General features: G+C 34.6%; 3 protein-coding genes across 5 annotated transcripts; all 3 read right to left on the bottom strand.

Annotated features, from left to right (window-relative positions):
* Positions 1-1,266: 1,266 nt before the first annotated feature.
* LOC143460268 (UBX domain-containing protein 7-like) lies at positions 1,267-8,522 on the bottom strand. 3 transcript variants are annotated; one of them, XM_076957713.1, is made up of 10 exons: positions 8,370-8,522; positions 7,376-7,489; positions 7,131-7,169; positions 6,967-7,059; positions 6,109-6,197; positions 4,640-4,786; positions 4,431-4,575; positions 4,137-4,201; positions 1,891-2,433; positions 1,267-1,670 (listed from the first exon to the last, which is right to left on the bottom strand). In XM_076957713.1, exons 1-10 carry the CDS (start codon positions 8,434-8,436, stop codon positions 1,503-1,505), a joined length of 1,470 nt encoding a protein of 489 aa, XP_076813828.1. In that variant the 5' UTR covers positions 8,437-8,522; the 3' UTR covers positions 1,267-1,502. The 3 variants fall into 3 exon arrangements, with proteins under 3 accessions (XP_076813828.1, XP_076813827.1, XP_076813829.1); XM_076957712.1 differs by having other exon boundaries at positions 6,964-7,059; XM_076957714.1 differs by lacking the exon at positions 8,370-8,522 and adding an exon at positions 7,780-8,363 and having other exon boundaries at positions 6,964-7,059.
* A 1,825-nt stretch (positions 8,523-10,347) lies between these two features.
* Positions 10,348-17,608, bottom strand: LOC143460277 (type-1 angiotensin II receptor-associated protein-like). The gene is made up of 6 exons (XM_076957725.1): positions 17,483-17,608; positions 17,303-17,337; positions 16,694-16,799; positions 16,483-16,582; positions 12,312-12,407; positions 10,348-11,824 (listed from the first exon to the last, which is right to left on the bottom strand). Exons 1-6 carry the CDS (start codon positions 17,501-17,503, stop codon positions 11,715-11,717), a joined length of 468 nt encoding a protein of 155 aa, XP_076813840.1. The 5' UTR covers positions 17,504-17,608; the 3' UTR covers positions 10,348-11,714.
* On the bottom strand, positions 17,606-19,079 carry LOC143460274 (ER membrane protein complex subunit 4-like). The gene has a single exon (XM_076957722.1). The coding sequence runs from the start codon at positions 18,999-19,001 to the stop codon at positions 18,453-18,455; it is 549 nt and encodes a 182-aa protein (XP_076813837.1). The 5' UTR covers positions 19,002-19,079; the 3' UTR covers positions 17,606-18,452.
* Between the last annotated feature and the right edge of the window lie 2,244 nt (positions 19,080-21,323).

The following is a 21,323-nucleotide window of genomic DNA, read 5'->3' on the forward strand; positions in this document are numbered from 1 at the left end:
TATTTAAGGGCAGTGATAATGAGGTTCAACAACACAAAAAATGCAATCGACGTAAACTACATCTTGTTCGTTTAGTGCATACGTCTCAAACTCCCGGACCGCGGGCCACATACGGCCCTCTTTACAATAAAACTCGGCCCGCAATGTTATTTTATACAGTGAACTATTTCCGGCCCACGAGATCATTGTACAGTATAACTTACTTTTTTCAAGCAAGAAACAAGATTATGACAAATCGCACAATACACTAGCACAGCAGTTGCCCCACCATACGATAGAATAAATAGATTTAGTCTATCGCTTGTAACCTAGGCTGCAACAGAAGAATATTTAAAAATAGCCCAGTCAAAACTGCTCTTATTCAGCAGCCTCAGTTTAATTTTCGCAAGTCTAATAGTACGGCACCTTTCAACATGGCCAAACTTTCTAATGCAATTTCTAATCGATCTACTTTGTGCTCATATTTGAGAGCAGCTTCTTTAAACATCCAACAATGCAGCTCAGACTTGATAAAATATTTTTCAATTCATGTTGTTCCAACTGATTGCGCGGCCTAATTTCCGCGAAATACACTGGTTTTCCCAAAGCCTTGTTTTCAATAATAAGCCTACTTCGTGGTAGGTAAGCTTTTATTCTATTTCTTGGTAGGATATATTATTGAGTGCGACCTATTTTTACTTTTTTTCGTCAATATTTTTTGGACTTGTATTCGAAGAAGAATAATACATCGAGCTTTAAACATCAAAAACTTGGTGTTGTTTCGCTGCCTGTTCCAATTCATGTACTCGTGTCGGGAAACGTTCAATCAGTTATCATCCTTACGGCCCGCGGGGTTAAGTAAGTTTTGAGATTTGGCCCCTGGTGCGATTGAGTTTGACACCCCTGGTTTAGTGCAAGAATCTGCTGTATAAACGCCACAATAAGAATGGTGTAAAAGGATTTTGTAAATTCTGTAAGAATGGCGCTAAAGGATTCCATGAGGTTTTGTGACTACATGTTTATGTCATTATTTTTGTTTTTTTATAAATTTCATATTGTATTAAATAAAAGAACTATTTATAACTTTTGAATTCTAGTACTACGTTTATGTTTTTTTCCTATAAGCTTATAAGAACATAAATTTTCACGCTTAAAATATTTGTTTGTAATCTATTATAACTTAGTATCGGTTAAAATACCTCGGACTCTCGGTCAGGAAAGATGACTAACAAACCGAACTTGTTACCTCAAAACGTACGTCAATGTAAGTTATATCAGACCAGTCAGTTATTGTTCGATAGAAAAGTGTATTTCGCCATAAATGGCACCATAAGTTATAAGATAGTAAGACATTGATAAAATTTACATTTCTTTACAGTGTTTTTAGACTAATTGTAAATCAGTCTTAATGAAGAGGCAAAACTTTGCTATAAACTTCATAGAAAGAAACGGAAAACACAAATCGAAGAAAAAATTAGATTCCCAAACATAAGGGTAGAAAAATAAAAGAGTCTCTAAAACCATCAACTCTCCATCTTTTCCTGAATAAAAACAGTTTCTTGAGGACAAAGGCCCGCGTATTCCAGAGTCATTCCACTTGGCATCGACGATATTAACCTCCGAGGAAAGTTGGTCAACAATTCGTAGCAAGACAGATCATAATTCTTCAGGGCAACCACATACGTAAAGTCCTGAAAGTAAACAATGTCAAAAAGATATAAATTCTTATTCTTTTCTTGAAACAGAATTTACCACGAAAATACAATAGGTATGACAAAAAAACGCTGCAAAATAGAAACAAATTCCAATTAGACGGTATTTGATTGCTGCTTCAGATTTAGAACAACCCCCAAGAAGTCAATTTACGCCAAAAAAATATTAAAGTAGCATTCGGTAGCACATGCTTACAACCTGAATTGTGTCGGATGCATTCATTGTAATCATCTGCCTTGAACCATCGGGAAACCTGAGCATAATCTTACACTTTCCCGAAACCGGTGCTTCGTCACGTGAAGTTCCATTATGCAGAATAAGCGAGCTGCATCCTTCATGCGTAAGGTCAATGCGATCTTCATGTATTGATGAATTTATTGAGTGTTTGAAATATTTTGAAGAAGGTTGAAAATGATTCAGATCCGATTTCTCACTTGGCCGCTTTTTAGGAAATATTTTAACGAGTTTTCTTTTTGTTTGGTTTTCCCCGTTTTCACTTACTGGACGATCAGGGTCATCGATCGGCGAGCACCGACAATCTAGTTTTCTCGTAGACGCGCGGAGAGTGTTACCGGATGTTAATTTATCTTTTTTCGGAGTGTCCTCATCCGTTGAAGATTGCGTCAAGAGGTACGCAGTATCTTCATCCACCGAGCCATCGTTCCTTCCTCTTGTTTCTTTCAAAGACATCGCGATGGCGGCAGCAATTTGTGAATCTTCGGTTTCGTCCAAAATACTATGCTGAGAAAAAGGAGTTGTGATTAATTGAGTGAATATTTTATTAGACAGAGCGTTACGATATGAGTATATTTTCTAATGGATCCCAAAGCGTGGTCCGGGGAACTCTATAGGGGTCTACAAGAATATTTCAAAGGTTCCAGCCAGGTTGTTGCATTACGACAAGTAAAGTTGACAAACTTGGGCGTTATAGTGTGTTGTTTGGATATACTGTACAAATAAAATCATTTTCCACATACAGTACTTAGTTTTACCCTACGTTGTAGATACACTGGTGCAAATAACATGCCTATTTATAGACGATAGTTAATTATTAATAATTTATTAATACAAAAGTTAGTTTGCAAAATACTTAAAAGTGGAAGCATGCAGTATCAGTTAATGATTTTCAACGCTTACCTTAAAAGAATAAACAGAAGGAAGTATGCATAAGCTATGCTTTCTCATATTAAATGCACTTACTTACCGTTTTGTTTTAATGACAAATTAATAAAGGTAACTGCAGTGTTAAATAAACAGGTTTTATATGGTAGACATAAAATTTAATGTACTATCGTAAAACATAAATATTTTGTAGCAGCACCTAAAATAAATAGTTCCACAGCCGAAAAGGACCGAAAACCACGATACAAATTTATGTTCGATAGATGGTACGTGATAGTTGTTTGTGGCTACGGAAACTGGGTTAAATTTTTCGTGCAATATTTTCAACTTTGGTTTATACCTTAATTTGGTTTTAATTCTATTTAGTTCATAGCTTAATATTAATTTTAGATTATAAATTCAAATGTAATCACAGGTAATCAAACTAATAAAAAGCCTCTGAAGTCAAACATATAATCTAATCTATACTTTGGCAACTTCTAAAATGTGGTAAAACGCTTTCTGGGTATACTTGTAAAAACTATACATTATACATCCAGTAAAGTTACGAAATATGTGTGGTCAAAGTTCAGGAGTTCACAGAAGCGACACTATATTAAGTAAAATGCATTGGCCGTGGTGTCTAAAATTAACCAACGGCAAGTTCATCCTCAGTGGAAAAAAATGCGGTTGCGTAACCACGAAAACGAATTTTACGTAATCCCAAAAAGTAGAGTTGGCCTGAGGCCAAAATAACCAGAACCGACATAAAACAATCAAAGTTGACTTCACGACCACATCAGCTCGGGTGTGGCTCACATTGTACGTACAAACAGGTGACTATGATTTATATTTCAACCACCCGATTTAGCCTATATCTAACATCCGTTTGGCAAGAATGGTCAGTGATAATATAATAAACCCATCCAAAAAGCTAACAAAAAAATTATAATTTCAAATCTAACTTTAGGTGGCGTAAGCAAGCAACACATCTGTTTAGTGTCAACTTAAATATACTACCAATATGTAGGTGAATCAGCTGAATTTCACAGTAAAAATTCGTCTAAGCAGCGATAAATCAGCGTTTTTACACAGCAAAACATTTTCGCTAAGTTATTATTCCAGGGTAAAACGGTAACATATGTAGGCCTACTGGCCATTTCTTGTATTGTTTCCATGACCTAGGCAAGGAATATACAATATTATGAAATTGGATTAAATTCATACATTCAAGTGCTAATGACCCATTAGCTGTGTTGAAATTATTTTCATTTTTTGGCATTGAGAAGAAAACCTATGAACTATGTGGCAGACACTATAGATTGCTCAGATCAGACATATACCTTCACCGGTCTTTTTCCATTCAATGCTGGATTTAATGATTCATGCTCGTCCAAAAAGGATTTCACTGAAACAAGTACAACAAAATTGTCTTAGGATAACCTAGATTGCAGCAACACATACTTTATATATACAAACATCTTCTGACATACTACGCATTTACCGGGTCATTACGTGAAATTAGACACGGCAATATGATCAACAATCGGGTAATTAGGCAAATTACGTCATTAATGACAACTTCCTTGTTGTCCTGGTTGTTCAATTAATTATTATACAGTTTCTAAACAAATTACCTGACGCAATGAAGCTTTCGGACGTAGTTTCAGACCAAGTCGTCAGGCAGCCGCCAGTGCGAGGATCAATGACGGCGATGTAAGGCCAGTTCGACACGCTGTAGAACATCATGAACTTTTCGCCTTCTAGGCTATCACTTCGAACCTTAAGAAAGATTTTGGCTTTCTTTTTGTCATTTTCTTTATGCATGACGTTACCGTCTACTTACTTGCCAGAATACAAAGTGCTTCTTCACCAACGACTTCACATTCTTGTTACTCCAGACGTCTCTGTTGAGAGCCTGGCAGGCGAACTCTTTGACATTATGGATATTGACCATGACCCATTTGTGCAAATTCACGCCTTCGTCACGTGCCTGGTGAGTAAAAAACAGTTTCCCTGAAAACCTTAACTTGTTGTTAACTTGCAAATGATGTTCTTCTGACGAAAATGCTGAGAAAAGCTTGGTATTATTTATAGAATTGCACAAAGCTTTTTAAAACTTTAATGTTTGTCTGATTTAATAAACACATCAAAGGCTATTGAAAATTTTAGGGGAGCAGTTTGGATAAAAAATGAATTTTATACCTAAGCCAGCCAAATTTTTCATGTTAACGAGTAAGATAAACCAATTTGGGTTATTCAATGGATAGAAAGTTGTTATAAAAGCAAAGTTAGACAATTACATAAGATTTATTTATGCAAACCAAACTCACATCTTTTCATTTATTCAAATCTAATCACGAAAAATTTATCCAAAATTAAAACTTTAGAAATGCACATTTTCAAGAATAACTACAGATCCTTACACATTTGAATATCATCCAAACGTTTTGGCTTCCTGCCGATATTGTAGCCTATCTATTCTATAATCATGTTGACATTTTGAGCATTTCTTTAGGGACAAAACGACATGTATATTAAGTAAAAACAACTTAGACAATATTTGATGCACCAGAGTAGGCATTCACCAGAGAAGATCTTAGTTGGTAAACTTTATCATATAAACATTTTCAAGCATTACTGCATTTTTAGTACTGCACTTGTTAATATTGTATTTAAACATCAACAATCTTAGCCCGTGTGGGCTGTTTATCATAGCCCGGGGATAATACTTCTCTCATAACATGCTACCAAACGACAACGAAAGGTCATGTTACGTAACTTTCAGACTACAATTTCTACAACATGATGCAGCAAAAATCTTGATCAATGTACATCTCGTTTACAACAAACATTACAGCATATAGCAACATACATCTAAAAAAATACATGTAAATATCTTAATGTTAACCACTTTAGCAAGATGTTTTGCGAACAGTCAATTTCAAAATACTGTTGCTAGAAGTAGTTTGAAAGATACAGATACATAATATTAATTGTAGCGATGAGGAAAGCACATTCTTTTATTTTGATTAATAAATTATTTATTTTATTAAAGTTAACTTGATTTATATAATAAAATGAAATCATGGTATCAACATTTTGATAATTTAAAAACTCCTAATATAAAATAAACCAATACATATTTCTAGTGCAAAGGTTTATACATATGCAGCTAGCTTTAAAGTTTCAATGAACGATTTAGTATGAAAATCACGTTTAATATATCAAAACCTTCAATGACTGTTAGGTACCAGTGCAAAAAAGTTTTTAAAAGCATACAACAAAACAGTTTTTATTCCTTCAAATTATTACCGATTGAAATGATCCTCTGTGGATCATATCCATGGGAAGTCGGAAAAGATCTCCGAGTTTCTTCCTCTGTTTGCTGTCTTCAAGTTCCTCTGCACAAGGTTTCATAAAAAAACTCATGAAAATACTGCTTATAACATAACAAACACAACAAGATACTGTGGCATGTGACGAAAAAGGGTTTGCTGACCAAAAACAATAATTGATATCACATACCATTTTATAATTGGAGTGAACACTTTATGGGATGGTGTTTAAGTCTTTCCAATGTGATTGCTTACAATGGAAAAACTATTATCATAGCAATGCATGACCATTATATTTTAATTAATACCTTTTTGAGTTTGGTTATAACCTTTTAAGTGATTCAAATGGAAAAGAACATAAAATAGTCAATCATTGCAGTTTACAGATGTATCATACAAAAATATAATCTCATAAGTTTAACCCATGTTAATTGTTATTTTATAAATTGTAAATAAATAAATTTTATAATTTATAAATTGGTAATAAACTAACTGAAATGAATAGATAACTGTGACTTATACTAACAGATATGCTGACATACAGAAAGATGCCTTGTTGCTATACCATTACAGGCAGCAATGTTTGGGACATCAAAACACAAGATCACCAGTATATCTTGTCTTTTTAATAATATCATGTTAAGCGATTTAACTTCTTTTCCATAACAACGCCATGCAAGAGTAGTATACAATACAACTGCTAACATACAACACAAGCATGTAGTCAACTGTTAACCTACACTTTCAAGACATATTGCACAAAGTTTTGCTTGAAAAAGACTTAACAAAAGCAACAACCAGAAATGGAAGTGAAAAAGTAAGTCAAACTAACCACCATTTTTATCTTGAAAACCGTCAAAGACAGACTTGGCTTGTCTGGGATTGTGTGTCCAGTGCAGTGGGTAACTTTCAACATCCACTAAGACATCTGAAAAAGTATTTATTTTAAAGTACATCTAATAAAATTTAAAAAGTCTTTACACAATAAACAATTATTACCTTGTTTTTGTGGGATGGGCTCTCTAACTCCACTACTATCTGAGGATTGTGAAAAAAAAACACCAAAACTATAAAAAACTGCACGCAATTGGACCATTTACACAAAAAATAATTATAATAATCAGTTAAGTTAATCAAAACAAACTGCCTTAAATAAGAACTGTGGCAAGAAAAGAACAATTCTGCGATACTTGAACAAGTTTACTAAACAACAAATCTCCAACTTTAGCAAAAAATAAACACACTTGTGTCTTTGGTTGATGGGTCAACATTGCCTCCATCTAAGAATGTTGTAACTGCAGACTGCAGGTTATTAGAGCATGCCTCAAGGAAATGACAAGCTGTGTTCTGATTGCTACCTGCAAATTACATCAAACTCGCATAAAAATTTCCAAGGTATTCATGAAAAACAAAAAGGTCAAAGGTTTCCCACACTTGAACTTGAGTCTTGGGTAAACAAGGAGTTAAGGTTCTCACTCTAAATCAATAAACAAGGTAAGTATCACAACGTTTATCGCCGGACTGAGGAAAGTCTTTGTGCGACTTAAACTAGATGATCATTCCCCACTGCTTGAGCCCTGGATACTGAGCTGGTCTTTTGCGCAAGTAGATACACATTTTTCGATAATCATACAAAAAACACAATCACCTGTTATTGCAATGAACTCGTTGACCAAAGGATGCAAATTTTCTGACATAGTTGCTAACCAGAATGGACAAAAGGAAGGAAAAGTAGGTTATGTAACTTGTTGAAACTTAAGAATTTGATGTAAATTCATCAATATCCTTAAAGGCAAACTGAAAATCTGTAATCAACTCATTTTCTATCCAGTTACTACTTCCAGTATCTAAAGTCCCCAGGAATAAGAACTGGTAATAAACAAGATAGAAGTCACCAGCTGGTAGCAGACTGACAGAAGTAAGATAAAATTGAAATATGGCAGCGCTCGGCATACTAAACGTATCAAAGCCTGATAAGACACGCTACAAAGGTTTTCAAATGATCCGTTTAACCGTTTAAGCCCTATACATGAGCTTGGGCACAGCAGCATCAGCTTCGGGACGTTACCACACTAACATTATAACGCAAGAGCAAGGAGTAGGTCTGTATCGAACTGTGTTGTATGGAACCGATAATAGCCTAATAGGCTATAGCCTAGTATCAGTGTACTGGTCTAACGCACAGCAATAACGTAAGAACACCATGCATAAACTAGGCTACTGAACCCAAAGTCTTACTTTTGACATAACTTCTCGGGATTTCTATCCTAGTCTTTGACCAAACCAACGCTGTAAGCGACATCATCCCATAAATTCATGGAGATTAATTTTTCACAGTTTCGAGCACTTGCTTGGGTACAGCGCATAACATAAGTGTTATATCATAGACAACGGTTATATAACAGCTTGTGTTCAGGTTCAAACATTCCCCATGGTTTGCGATATTAACCACAAGGTGGTAATAAAACGCGCTGCCTTCGCCTTACGAAACATTGAAAATATCGGCGTCTGACTTTCTTTCATTTTCGCCATTAATTAAGTTACTCAAAACCTAGTCTTTGGCTTTATCTTTTCAATACTAGTTAATTTGCGATAATTTTTCATAGAAAGGCTACAAAAATCATATAGTTCCTTCATACCAAACGTTGAAAAGTACGAAAATTCAGAAACGAGGTTTGCTGTGCAAAATCACTCACTCAGGCTGTCATATAGGCTACGCAATCGACAAATTCTATTGTATTGTTTATTTTTCGAAATGTAGACAATGCACTGACTATACTTCACGTATCCCATGAATTTTGAAGAAACTGAGGCAAGACTACAACAAGATAACAGAAAATCTGTCAGAATATGCTTGGAATCTGTAACTATAGTGCTTTAACGATTAAGTATTATATTCTGGTTGGCATCAATTCGAGCAAAATCGTTTCTCCAGTTAAAGTACAACTTGTAATCAAATAAGAGTAAGAATACGCATTATAAACTTTTACCAGTTTATCGGTACAATTTTATGTATCAGTATACAAGTTAAAGTGGCTGAATACATAGTATGATTTCGGTACGATTTTGCTGTCGTACGTAGATAGATGCGATTTTTTTCGTACAAAAGCCATCGGATTACCTTGTAGACCTACACATAATACGATTTTGCCTTTCGTACGTAAAAATCAAATATGGTTGATTTTATTGGACACCATCGTACGAGTTGTTTGTGGTTGGAAATAGCTTGGTGCTTGTCGTTAGTTCAGGGGTGGACTGGCCCACTCGGAAGCCGGGAAATTTTGTGGTGGGCAACGGTGCTTGTTGGCCCTGCGTTTACGATTGTTGTACGTTTTATTTACTAAAACTTATTACAACTAACAAATAGGACACTCGGGACCGGGAAATGGACCCTCTAAGGGAGAAGTCGTAGGCTATGTCATGACTGTTACAATAAATGTTTTGATGGGCAAGGTAGCAACCGAAAGTTCTGAAAAGAACACCAACGATACTGCATTCTGGTTGGTCTAAACAGGTTTTTTGAAGCCCTACGTCCGACAAAATCATAGATTTTAGTTAAAATCTAAGTCTTTGACGCCTGCTTTACAACATACTCACCCTGGCTACGGCCTTGTTAGACTATGCAGATCAAGTAGCATATAGATTTGTATCACGAAATGATTGCCGACGGCTCCTTTTAACTATAGCGTTCGTAAATATAGTTTTCGAAAACAATTGAATTCGAATCTTTGTAAATATTTCGTTGTCTTCTGACAAGAACACCTCTTTTCTGGGGGGAAAATTTATGTCAAACAAAACGGCTGCAAAATTTTCAGCAAGCTTCAGCGGCCTGCTCGAGCAAAGAGTCTTTTCTACTCTTTGATTGATAGTTAAACCCAATTTATGGCAGTATAGGCTCTGGGTATCATCACAAATATCTGGGACACTCTCTGAGAAAGAAATATTGGCACGATTCAGAGTACTAAGTAATAGGTAAGACTCTGGAAAAATCGGCCAGTGAAAGAAATATAAGAAAAAAACAATTTTTGAACTTAAAAGACTGGACGATTTTACAGTAAGAACTAAATAACATCAAGAAAGGCGTGACAAGTGGTAATAGTACCACAGTATATCATCCAAAGTGTGATTCGAAGCACTTACAGTAATTTCATTTGAAGCAGACTAGGCTACAGTAATTTTCCATGCCTAGTAATCCATTTGTAATCACTATATCAAATTAATGAAACAATTTTCTTCAGTAATGAACAATTTTCACGTAACTTGCGCATTACAGATATGTACCAAGTATATAATCGCGGTGATTCGTGTGAAATGCTTTAAATTGAGAAATACAACTAAAATAAAATATTTGTAACTTAACATGATCACGTAAATCGCAACATCGTTCGTACCAAATTCATATGCAATATGCTAAACTGACACAAAGGCATATTATACCTCTTTCATGAATACCGGAAATATGAAATGCAAATATGTTCATGATTACTCATACAGGACAAAATTCAAAATACTTTTACAACAATACCACAGAATAGTCCAATGATAAAGTGTGGAACGTTAGCTCAAATATTGTACAAATAGAATGACTTTTTATGGAGAATTTCCAGAAGTTGCTGGATTGCCCTGGCGGACTACTTATGACCTCAAATCATTTTGAAGCAGCAAGCAAAAAGGGCATCGATTTTTGACTAGATGTAGCAATCTTACTTCACAGTATGTAAAACAGCATATAAATCTTAGTGAGTTTAACAGAAACAAAACGTACACAAAAACATTAAGCAAGCATCCAACATAATAGACTTTTACACTGCATAACATATTCATTTGGTTAAACAATGTTTCTGAACGTAGCTTAATATTTATATTTAATTATAAATATAGTACATTTGGAATATATGAGGGGTCATATGCGACATTCTACGTACAGTTATGACAATTATCAAATTGATTCTTTATTGAAGGATATCCAATATGCATACAATATTAAAAACATAATACCTATGAAGAAAATTGTTTTATCATTGCTTTGCTATTGAAGTAGTATTTGAACTCTTAAATCTAAAAATACATTTGTGTATATTGATAACCGTATTTCGTGTCAAATATGCATAATTGCACTGAAAACAAGGACTAAGAATGAAAGAAATTAAAAATCTATAAACAGGAATCTGTTCCAAACAAAAAATAGAACATCATAAATACACAAGACAATATCTCAAATAGCTGCTTCAAGCGAAAGTTGATTTCATCAACTTTAAAATGCTCCCATTAAAATGCCTGGCAATATTAGCTTTTAAATATTTCTCAGGATTAAAGATATAGTAGTAAGAGAGGTTTTGTTATGGTTTACATTAATTAACAGTATTCAGCAATACAACAAGGACAAAAGAACTTACTGCATAACTATAAAATAGACAAAAAGAAAACGCTTCGAAGATAACACTACGATACTACATGCCAATGACACAAAAATAAAATACATTTTATTAATATGACGCCAAAAGGCTGCATTAGTAAGTTATGTCAGGAAATGTGAGATCAACAGTTAACATCACAGAGCTTGGGAAGTATTCTCTTAAACTCTCATCTTGTATCTCCAGAAAACGCAGGCGGCTTCATGTAAGCATTGGAGCCATGGTTAGGGTTATCATGACTTTCATTTCCTATATCATCGTAAGATGGAGCATTCGGTCCTGCATTTGTAAGATGTTTTAAATACAATCCTATAACATTTGGTGAGCACAAAAAATCATCTCTGATTCAGAAAAATCATTAACAACTGATAATATTAAAAAAATTATTCACTACAAATACACATTTACACAGAAATGAATTTAAGATTATATAATTTTATTTCTTTATAAATGGCTAGTCTTAGACAGCCTATTAAAACGTAGTAAATTTTTAGTTGTGACACTATTAGTTTAACCTTTACATTTCCTGCAATTGGGAGTTATTTTATTGTTGCTTGAAATATTTCATATCCGAATTTATGTGAACCAATTATAAGCTAATGAATGTTTACAACAACCCATGAAAATCTTTTGGTTTAAGTCAAATGATAAAAGTTACTGATATATGGTTTCCACTAACTCGAAAACTTGAATAAAATATTAACCTAGTAAATTCATCAGATTCGGTTTATTACACAACTCAAAACTTTTAAAACACTTTTCTTACCAAAAGTAATGTTGTATTCTCCACCTCTGTCTTTGTACATTTGGAATAACAATGCAATTGAAACAGGTTTTAGAATAAGATTCGCAATTGCCATTCCTGAAAATAATAGTATTACTAGTAGTGCAAAAAGGTAAATATCTTGCTAAAACAAATCTTGTTAAAATAAAGTAAAATAAGAATGCCTCGATGTAAGTAGCACCGAACTAATTATAATCTTCATCAATATCTATTACACCAATAATATTGCGCCATTCTATTCTGTAAATATCAGGATCCCCAGCCACTGGGCGATTTGCTGGCCTAGCCACAAATGTTTGAATATGCCGTGAACATTTTGGTTGAACATTGGACAATAAAAATGGGAGTAAGAATAATTGCATACAAACCTAGAAAAGTACTCAAGCAATCCTGGACATAATAATCCAACAAGAATCTTCGTTGTTGGTTTAAAGCAGAAATGTACATTAACGTACAGAATGTACAGAAAATACATCAAATACAGACATAGGCGCCGAAGTTTACAAAATGTAGGGCGGAAAAGTTAATGGGTTCAGATGTTTGGGAATTCCCCGTGTCAAGGATTGTTGTAAAAACACAAAATAAGATAAAATATACTTCTAATCAACGTTATTTGCGACAACAGCCATGCTTCAAGTTTTTGTTTTTTATAAAATTTCTAGACTTGTCGGTTATGCTAACCTACCACTTATAGCACAATTGTATTTCTATTCATGTCTTAGTGCAGGGGTGGGCAAATTTGTTCAATGAAAGAGTCACTTGCGGAAAAATATAAACACCAGCGAGCCGCAAAATCAGTAATGATTGTCAATTTGGTTATTATACTATTAGTAGTCATTTTGGGATATTACTTTTTAACTAAAAGACCCATAAAAACATGTTGGTGATGTGCATTTTGACAACCTTTGCCATAGAGTATAGAATCTATACCTGAAAACAATGTCGGAATCGATGTCTAATGTTACGTCATAAACGAAATCCTGGCCTAAATAAAGAAAAACTACACAGAAACTTTCATAAACGGTACTCTTGGTAGCCTTTACATTTTTTGGAATTTTACGATTCGACTAGAAGAGCCACAAAAAACATGCCGGAGAGCCGCAGTTTGCCCACGTCTGTCTTAGTGCTTTGTCACTTTTTTCTGCCGACGGATCGCTGGGAGCATGTTCTTTGTTCTACCATACATCCTACTTTTAGTTCTGTGAAGTTTACGGCAAAAAATGAACGACATTCTTATACGCATTATTCAATCATTATCTATTATTTATTTATTGTTCGTTTTTTATTTTATTCGCATCAAAAAAACGAAACAGATCTGACAAAATTAGCAGCAACGATTACTGAATATACTTCTATTTGACACATAATCAAGAACGTTAAAATTTTCAACCCTGCAGTAAAGTATCTCGTCTGTGATTTTTAGCACCCTCTTCTAGTTTTGCACTCGCTATTCTCTTTAAACTCTTCGCATGCGTCGTCCCAAGGTTATTTTTGGTCATTATGTTTGTCTGTACAGACGTAACACCAGAGATGGGAAAACACTTCCAACAAAAGCATATAGTCATATACAGTCGAATCCGGTTAATTGCATAGTAAATTTGCCAAGCCTTTTTATGCGATTAAACGAATTATGCGTTTATGCGAAAGTGCAAATTCCACTTATTTTCTTACTTAACGTGCGAAGATGGTCACGTGTAAAGACGTCAACACGCAAAACACTAACGTTTATTGTGTATTGCGATCATCCATTCATTCAAGCACGCAAAAGATGAAAACATGCTTTCTTGCATTTGTGTTTTTAAACGAACAAATGTGGCCATGACCGCCCCTTCAAACTGTAGTCGTTGGCGAATTGTATGAAGTACATGCAGAACTTCTTTATTTTTTGGTGTTGTCACAGCGATTGCGTCAGCAGAGCTTTCTTTATTGTTGTTGTCTTTTTCAACTTGTTTGTTTCGTAAAACTTCTTCACATATTACGGCATCGCAACGCTTTCTTTTCGCAACGCTTAAATGAAACTAAAACAATTCGCATGTTAATGTGTGCGTATTGACAGCCACGTGTTAATGCTTAAATTGAGCATCGTTGGTTTGATTGTTTCGCAACAAAGGGCATTACAAGTCACAAAGCTTACGCATTGCGTGTGCGCTCCCAGTGCGCGTTGTTTTCAATTTTATCTTTTAAAAACTTTTGAATAATCGAATAAATCACCTTCATTTTTATTCAACTAAGCGGATTATGCAATAAACCATTATGCGATAAACCGAAGTATTATCTTTACAAATGATAGACTATGGTTTGGGACTTGCGCCCTTTATGCGATAAAACGAATTATGCGATTATCCAGAATGTAATTAACCGGATTTGACTGTATAACCTTTTGAACGTAAAATCGCTATTATTTGTTAAAAAAATCCAGGGCGGAAAAATCCGCCCTGTCCGCCCAAGTTAGGCGCTCGTGAATACAGAAATGTAGCACATTTTTCTCACAACCTGTTTGTTACCATTAAATGTTTAAACAATATGATAATACCTGTTTGATGTATACGACATGACAGCAATGTGATATAAGACAAGCGCGAATAAACATTATTAATTCTTCCAGGCATTGTTTGGTTTATATAAAAGCAAGGGTAAAAAAGAAATACTCTTCTTGTTAAAAGTGTTTTAACTGTGGCAATAGACCAAACTAGCTTGAGTAATCACAAAATGAATAAACAAAGTAACGAGAATTACAACATTCATTATGTGCTGGGATGTTTCCTGGCAGTAACCAATTGTTAAGCACTTCACTAAAATGTAACTGTAAACGTGTTTTATATTTTTTACAACTATAGTCTGTCCTAGCTATTCTGAAATGTTAAAAATCCTACACAAAGAAATGATTACACCTAATAAAATTTCTTGAGCTAAGTAGTGCTACTTGAGAAATGCGATTGAAGAGACAAATAGTGGCAATTAGCTGGAACATGTCATTTGAACTAGGAGCGAGTCAAATTATGCAGTACTTTGCAGAACCTAAACTGGGAACAGTGTAGAAGTGTGTGTACAATGCAAACCCAAAGGAAGGAGAACCAGTAAAAAAAACTTTGCAAAACCTTAACTGGACATATTTAAACCATATTCAATTGGGATTCAACTCTCAGACCGTTTTACTCTACGATTTGTACAGGCAATTGTGACCATACAATGCCTCTCTGGGCGTATGGGGCAATAAACTACTTTGTTCTGGTAGTCCTTCATGTGGTTCTATTTCATCAAAAGTTGGTCACAAAGTACGTTGCCTAAAGGCATTTTATTAGGTCAGGGGAAGATGGACAAAAATACACTTTAATTGTTAATTTATTAGCCTTTGTCTTCTACAAAATAGAAAGTTTACCAACTTTCAATTTTTATTTATGGTAAATAAAAATCTTTTACATATACGGGGTGTGCCAGAAAAACCTACCACATTTGAAATTGTTACTGTACCAAAGCTGTTGCAGTCTGACAGGAGGTTGAATTGAAATTTTGCAGCAAAGGACTTACCATTTGTGTTTCAGGTTTTAGTTTTTATAAGTAAATAATGTTTTGTGCAAATTTTTAAAATTTTGTATCTGTATGTAAAATGGCCTGGAATGGCGAACACCGTGCATTTATTGTGGAAGATTTCGTTAGAAATGGGTAATCTGTAACTAGAACGCTAAGAAATTTTAAGACTCATTTCAAACTAAACCGTAACGATCCTGGTCCCAATCGAAAATCTGTAATGCTCTGGGTCAAACATTTCAGAGCTATGGGTTCAGCACTAATTCGAAAACCACCTGGAAGGCCTCGAGGGGAGCCACCTACATCTCAAGGGCGCCACCTACAGGATGTAATCATTAAAACATAATTACATCAAATGGTAACCTTTTGACTTTGAGATGAGACAATAAATGTTTTGATTGCTTATAAATTTTATCTCTTTTTCCTAGTTTGAAATGTGGTAGGTTTTTCTGGCCCACCCTGTATAAGATTATTATATTGCCATGGACATAACACAAGAAAAACTATTTCTTTCTACATAATACATGATTTTTTGGCCTGCACGACATTGGTTTATAGTATAGAAAATGTTGCTGCTGCAAATTAAAGCATAGCTGGATAATATAAAAAATGGCAGAAAGGTTACCTCCACCAAACTTGTAATATCCTGAAGCTTGTTCAGGACGAAAATGAACCGCTAGGTCGACAATGTCCACCAATATAGAAATGATCAGCATCACCATGAACTAAAAACCATCCGTATGAATATGATAACATGCTACAGTAGTAATTAATTGCACACGTGTACTCCTATTGTAGTAACTAGTAAGCATAATAACTTGCTTCAGAAATCTTACCAAGAATATAGCATCAACAGACTGCCTATCTGCAATAGCCCAGACTCCAACAGCAAGAACAGCTATGTTACACCATATGTATGGACCCGAACCAAAAATTGTACCCCTGTTAAAAGCATAAATTCAATTTGTAGGAAAACTGTGGCTTTAACAAAGATAAATGTATTTCCACAATTGAAAACACTTTCTAAACTGCCATGAAACCAACTTTATTACAGTAGAACTGAAACAAGTAAAAAAAGATTTAAAACAAAGTTAGTATGATTTCTAACTTCAAAATTAACTGAAATTGATTTGATACGCATATGAAAACTGCAATTTATTTTTACTTATTGCAATCAAGCAAGAGTAAATAGAAAGCGTCACAAGGTTTTACACTCTCCAACAAAACTACGGCTCATTGGCCAAACATTATCACTTGACCTCTCTTTACAACATCACTGACTGAGTATTGTGAGTAACTGTGATATGAATGCCATCTGTGTCACATCTATGTCATCTATGCTTAGGCTATACTGCATTTGCAAGTTAGGAGATGAAGTCCAACATTTAATATGGTCAAAGTGTGTTAACTACAACTACAAATAGAAACTAGCAACTACTACTCACCAGACGAATAAAAACCAATGTATCAAAACAACGGCCTGCAAAGATAAATGATGTAAGAAAAAATTTTGTCACTGAGATAAAGAATAGAAAACAAATTTCACAACTTGTATATATACAGTTGTTATGCATAATTTAATCATCTCTAACTAAATAAAATGTCATATTTACTAATTAAGCTACCTTTAAAGAAATGGATGGCATTGCTGTGTTGTATGTTGTTGTAAACTAAAGAAGACTAGCCTTTGCACAATTTAAATTCATACAAACATATTTAAATCTACTAATTTAGTGCACAACCTTAAATCTAAACGAAACAGCGAATAAATCTTAGGCAGGTTTGGTTTTGACACAAAAATTGGTAAATCTGAGAAACTCCTTTAATTTTATCAATGTGTCAAATAAATCAAGCAAACAAACGATCAAAGCCATGTGATTAAAGAGATGATTCAATTGATAGGTATATAGTAGGGGTGCACCAGATTGTTTTTGGATTTGATCAGAAACCAAATTTTTTGAAAAAGGAACTAAATTATTTTGACCAAATCATACAATTAAGTATTGCAAGTACTGTATATACATTAGTATCGTAAAAGTAAACAAAGCAGTGTCTAAAAACCGTGGCTTATATAATTAAGGAAATACCATAGTTAAAGTGTTGTATGCTTAGTTTTAAGTTCCAGTAGAAAGGTACATAATTGAAATACTTCGATTTCCTGTTATGCTCAACAACAATGTTATCAATTTTTGTTGTAGTTTTCCTGTAACGAAGGAATGCTCTTGTAGGCTTTTAAAAGTATCAAACATATTTTGATTTCAGCCGATTACCCAATTTAGCCAAATTAGTTTGGTCTGAATTTCGGTGCACCTCTAGTATATAGCAACTAATAAGTGTACTAACAAAATTATTTTGAAATAATGGTTCAACCACACTTTGCATTTTATAACACTTTAGAATAATTGTTATTTCATGTATATGCCATGTCACTTAACATAGATATACCAAATAAAACACGAGAAAATGAAGCAAACAAAGCACACACATGCAAAAACAAAACAACTAACTGCCTTTACTGATATTCTTGTGCGTACTTTAAAAATTGCACAATTTTGTACAAACATTCAAAACACTATTATTTACAACTTATAGCTATTACCCTGCAGTGATACCACCTCCAACATATTCCATACGCTGCAAAGGTGAAATAAAAGCTAACCAGTCTGATGCATGAGTGGGTAGAAGACCCATGCTGTTACATTTATATACAGCAAGCGCAAGAGCTAAACAGTTACCCAGGAAGTACACAAAAGTTTGCATCACATACTGATTTGAGAGTTTTAGGACACGCATTGTGGCCTTTATGCCCATCAAAGCTTGGATAGGGCGAAAAAACATCATTCCAACCATCATAATTGGAAATATTGATATAGTGTTCCCAGCCATATACATTATGAAAATGTTCATAGGTAAACCTTTAATTGGGGCCAAAGCTGTATCCCAAGACCGTTTATTAACAACATTTGAATGTCCTTCATCTTCAGATTTTGACTTGATTGCAGTGGAAGATGAAACAATCGTTAAATAACCAGGTGGACTTGGCAATTCATGCACCGAAACCTGATCTTTCTTCAGCTTTAAATCAATAGCCCATTTGTCTTTGCGACTTTTGCTACCACGATTCTGGACACTTGAATTGTGCATCTTCACCAGATAAGCAAAATATGTTTTTTCGAAGCAGACAGTCTGCTAAATGCCTTTATACAGTAATTCTAAAATAAAAAGAGCTGTTTAAGTATCAGAAAACCTTGAAATTGTGTAGCGTACAGATAGACAGCAATGAAAATCATCTTGGTCATATCATATGCCTACCCCAACCCTGGATTATCAATAAGCCAGCAAGTAATTTGTAACTAATCCAGTAAGCAGATTACAAACACTTAACTCCAAGTCACAAGTGCAATGAACCATTCATAACAAAACGAAACACTGAAAAAATATTTGGTGGCATCTAGGAATTTTTTTCCTAGCAGCATATTGGGTTGGGAGTTCACCAATTGTGCATTCACATTTAAAAAAAAAACTGTATTCTGGAGCCCATTTTGTAAGTACACAACCATGATATAATGACATCACAACTTGCCATTAAAGGTTAGTTTGATTGGATATGCAGAGGTGCACTTTATGACATTGTGTGTCTTTCCTCATTAGATCCATAGTTAGACAAAAACCATCATGTAGGCATAAGAGTAGGTGTATGCAAGACTAGAAAGTTTGCAAACTGCAGGAGATTTAAAATACACACTTCAGTACTTGTTTGCACTTTTCATTCAACTTTTTGAGTTTACTTTGTTCTTAACTTTAGAATCCACCACCTAGATAAGAGCTAAAATTGTATCTCACCTACAATCTTGTTGTTCAGATAAGTCTATTCAATAGGATTGGCTATTTTGTCAAATTTCTAAGTTCACAAGCAAAAGTAAAATGTTAGACATTATAACACTTAGACAAAATAACAGCTCCACAAATATTTTGAATAAATAATGGAAAAACAGCAACAACAACCTCAATCCTGTGGTTCTAAACCAGTGATAAATGGAATGTTTTCAGAGGTCTTGATGGGTTTACAGGCGCTCACTATATTTGCATTTGAAGGATAGACTGATACGTTTAATTTTTGACAATGAGGGTAAATATTGTACACATCACAGGTGCTGATTGATATCGATACATCACCAATTGTTTTATTGTAGCCAATTTGCACTCAAATAAACTTACTAATTATGATAAAATAGCTATTTAAAGTATATGTTAGTCCATACGCATCATCAAGTTACCACTTAAATTAGCCTGTACCGGATGAGGTGGTGAAACACTGGTGTACATGTATGTTGGCCACTATACTTAACTTTTTAGTTGTGGCTACTATAATAAATAAGTGTTGGACCACATGCAGTCATACGTGCCCAAGGCGGATGGGTAGGGCGGCATTTTCCGCTCTAGGGTTTTCTTGTTACAATTGCAAAGCGATTACCGTAGCATGAAACATTTATCGACTATACTATTGTTTTGTTTGCACCGGAGACGTTGCCTTTGTTTAAAATTACAATGACACTTACAACACTGCACTTAAAAACAGGATGCGAGAGATGTCGATGGCAAGTTTTGTGCGAAAAATTTCTCTAGTTAGTTTTAGTGTATAACTTGCACCCGACTTGGCAGTCGCATCTGCTGAGCACTGTTATCAATCAATGTCATGCAACGAATTTCCTGCATTTAATTCGTGACAATATTGATAACAAAGGAACTGTTATCGTTATTGTTTCGCAATGTTAATAATAGGAATTTGAAAATGAATTCAACTATTGCCTTTACTTCATAAACCACAAGACACACACATTTTTGTCATTCTGCAAACTAGACTCTTAAAACCTTATGAGCAAGATGAATTTCAAGAAGCGATTTAAGCTAAACAAAATGCTAAGCAAACGTCTATAAGGGCGTATTTTGGGCACTAATCTCTGCCAGAGACTGAAGTTTCTACCTCAGAAAGTACTGTGGGTACTGTATCTGATACCAGCAACGGTAACCTTTGTAGTTGTCGTAATATCTGCGAAAACCTTGCAGTACAACAAAGGAGAAAAGTTTCTCAAGATGTTGGAGAAAGCTATGTGTCTCGATTGGTGACACAACATCCTTGGATTAAGTACGATCAAGAAAAAAACGTAGCTGTGTGCTCAGTCTATCAGTGGTCTTGTGATTCAAATTGGGTTACAACAGATATTATAGCTGCTTTAAAACACAAGCATCCAGTTTGGATTAACAGCTACAGTGACTGGAGACACGTTAAAGGTGTGGCTAAAATGCATAGCAAAAGTCTTGTGCCAATACGAAACTATAGTTAGACCATTAAGGACAGATCGCAAAGTTGGTTTCGACAAAGACCACTACTACCATCCAGTGTAATAGAAAAGCACTTGATGCAATTTTCCATTCTGTGCAATTTCTCACCCGTCAAGGCTTGGT

Source organism: Clavelina lepadiformis, chromosome 5 (genome assembly GCF_947623445.1).
Source record: "Clavelina lepadiformis chromosome 5, kaClaLepa1.1, whole genome shotgun sequence".
Classification (NCBI taxonomy): domain Eukaryota; kingdom Metazoa; phylum Chordata; class Ascidiacea; order Aplousobranchia; family Clavelinidae; genus Clavelina; species Clavelina lepadiformis.

Bases quoted from the DNA above. Each gene is read 5' to 3' on its own strand.
- LOC143460268 (XM_076957712.1), bottom strand. From the start codon at position 8,436: ATGATGTCGCTTACAGCGTTGGTTTGGTCAAAGACTAGGATAGAAATC. The intron at 4,202-4,430 runs GTAATTTGTTTA...TACTTGTTTCAG, and splicing joins CGAAAGCTTCATTGCGTCAG to TGAAATCCTTTTTGGACGAG. The intron at 2,434-4,136 runs GTATATGTCTGA...CCTTTTTCTCAG, and splicing joins ATGGAAAAAGACCGGTGAAG to CATAGTATTTTGGACGAAAC.
- LOC143460277 (XM_076957725.1), bottom strand. From the start codon at position 17,503: ATGCCATCCATTTCTTTAAAG. The intron at 16,583-16,693 runs GTAAGATTTCTG...GATGGTTTTTAG, and splicing joins CTGTTGATGCTATATTCTTG to TTCATGGTGATGCTGATCAT. The intron at 12,408-16,482 runs GTAACCTTTCTG...TATTATTTTCAG, and splicing joins ATATTACAAGTTTGGTGGAG to GAATGGCAATTGCGAATCTT.
- LOC143460274 (XM_076957722.1), bottom strand. From the start codon at position 19,001: ATGCACAATTCAAGTGTCCAGAATCGTGGTAGCAAAAGTCGCAAAGAC.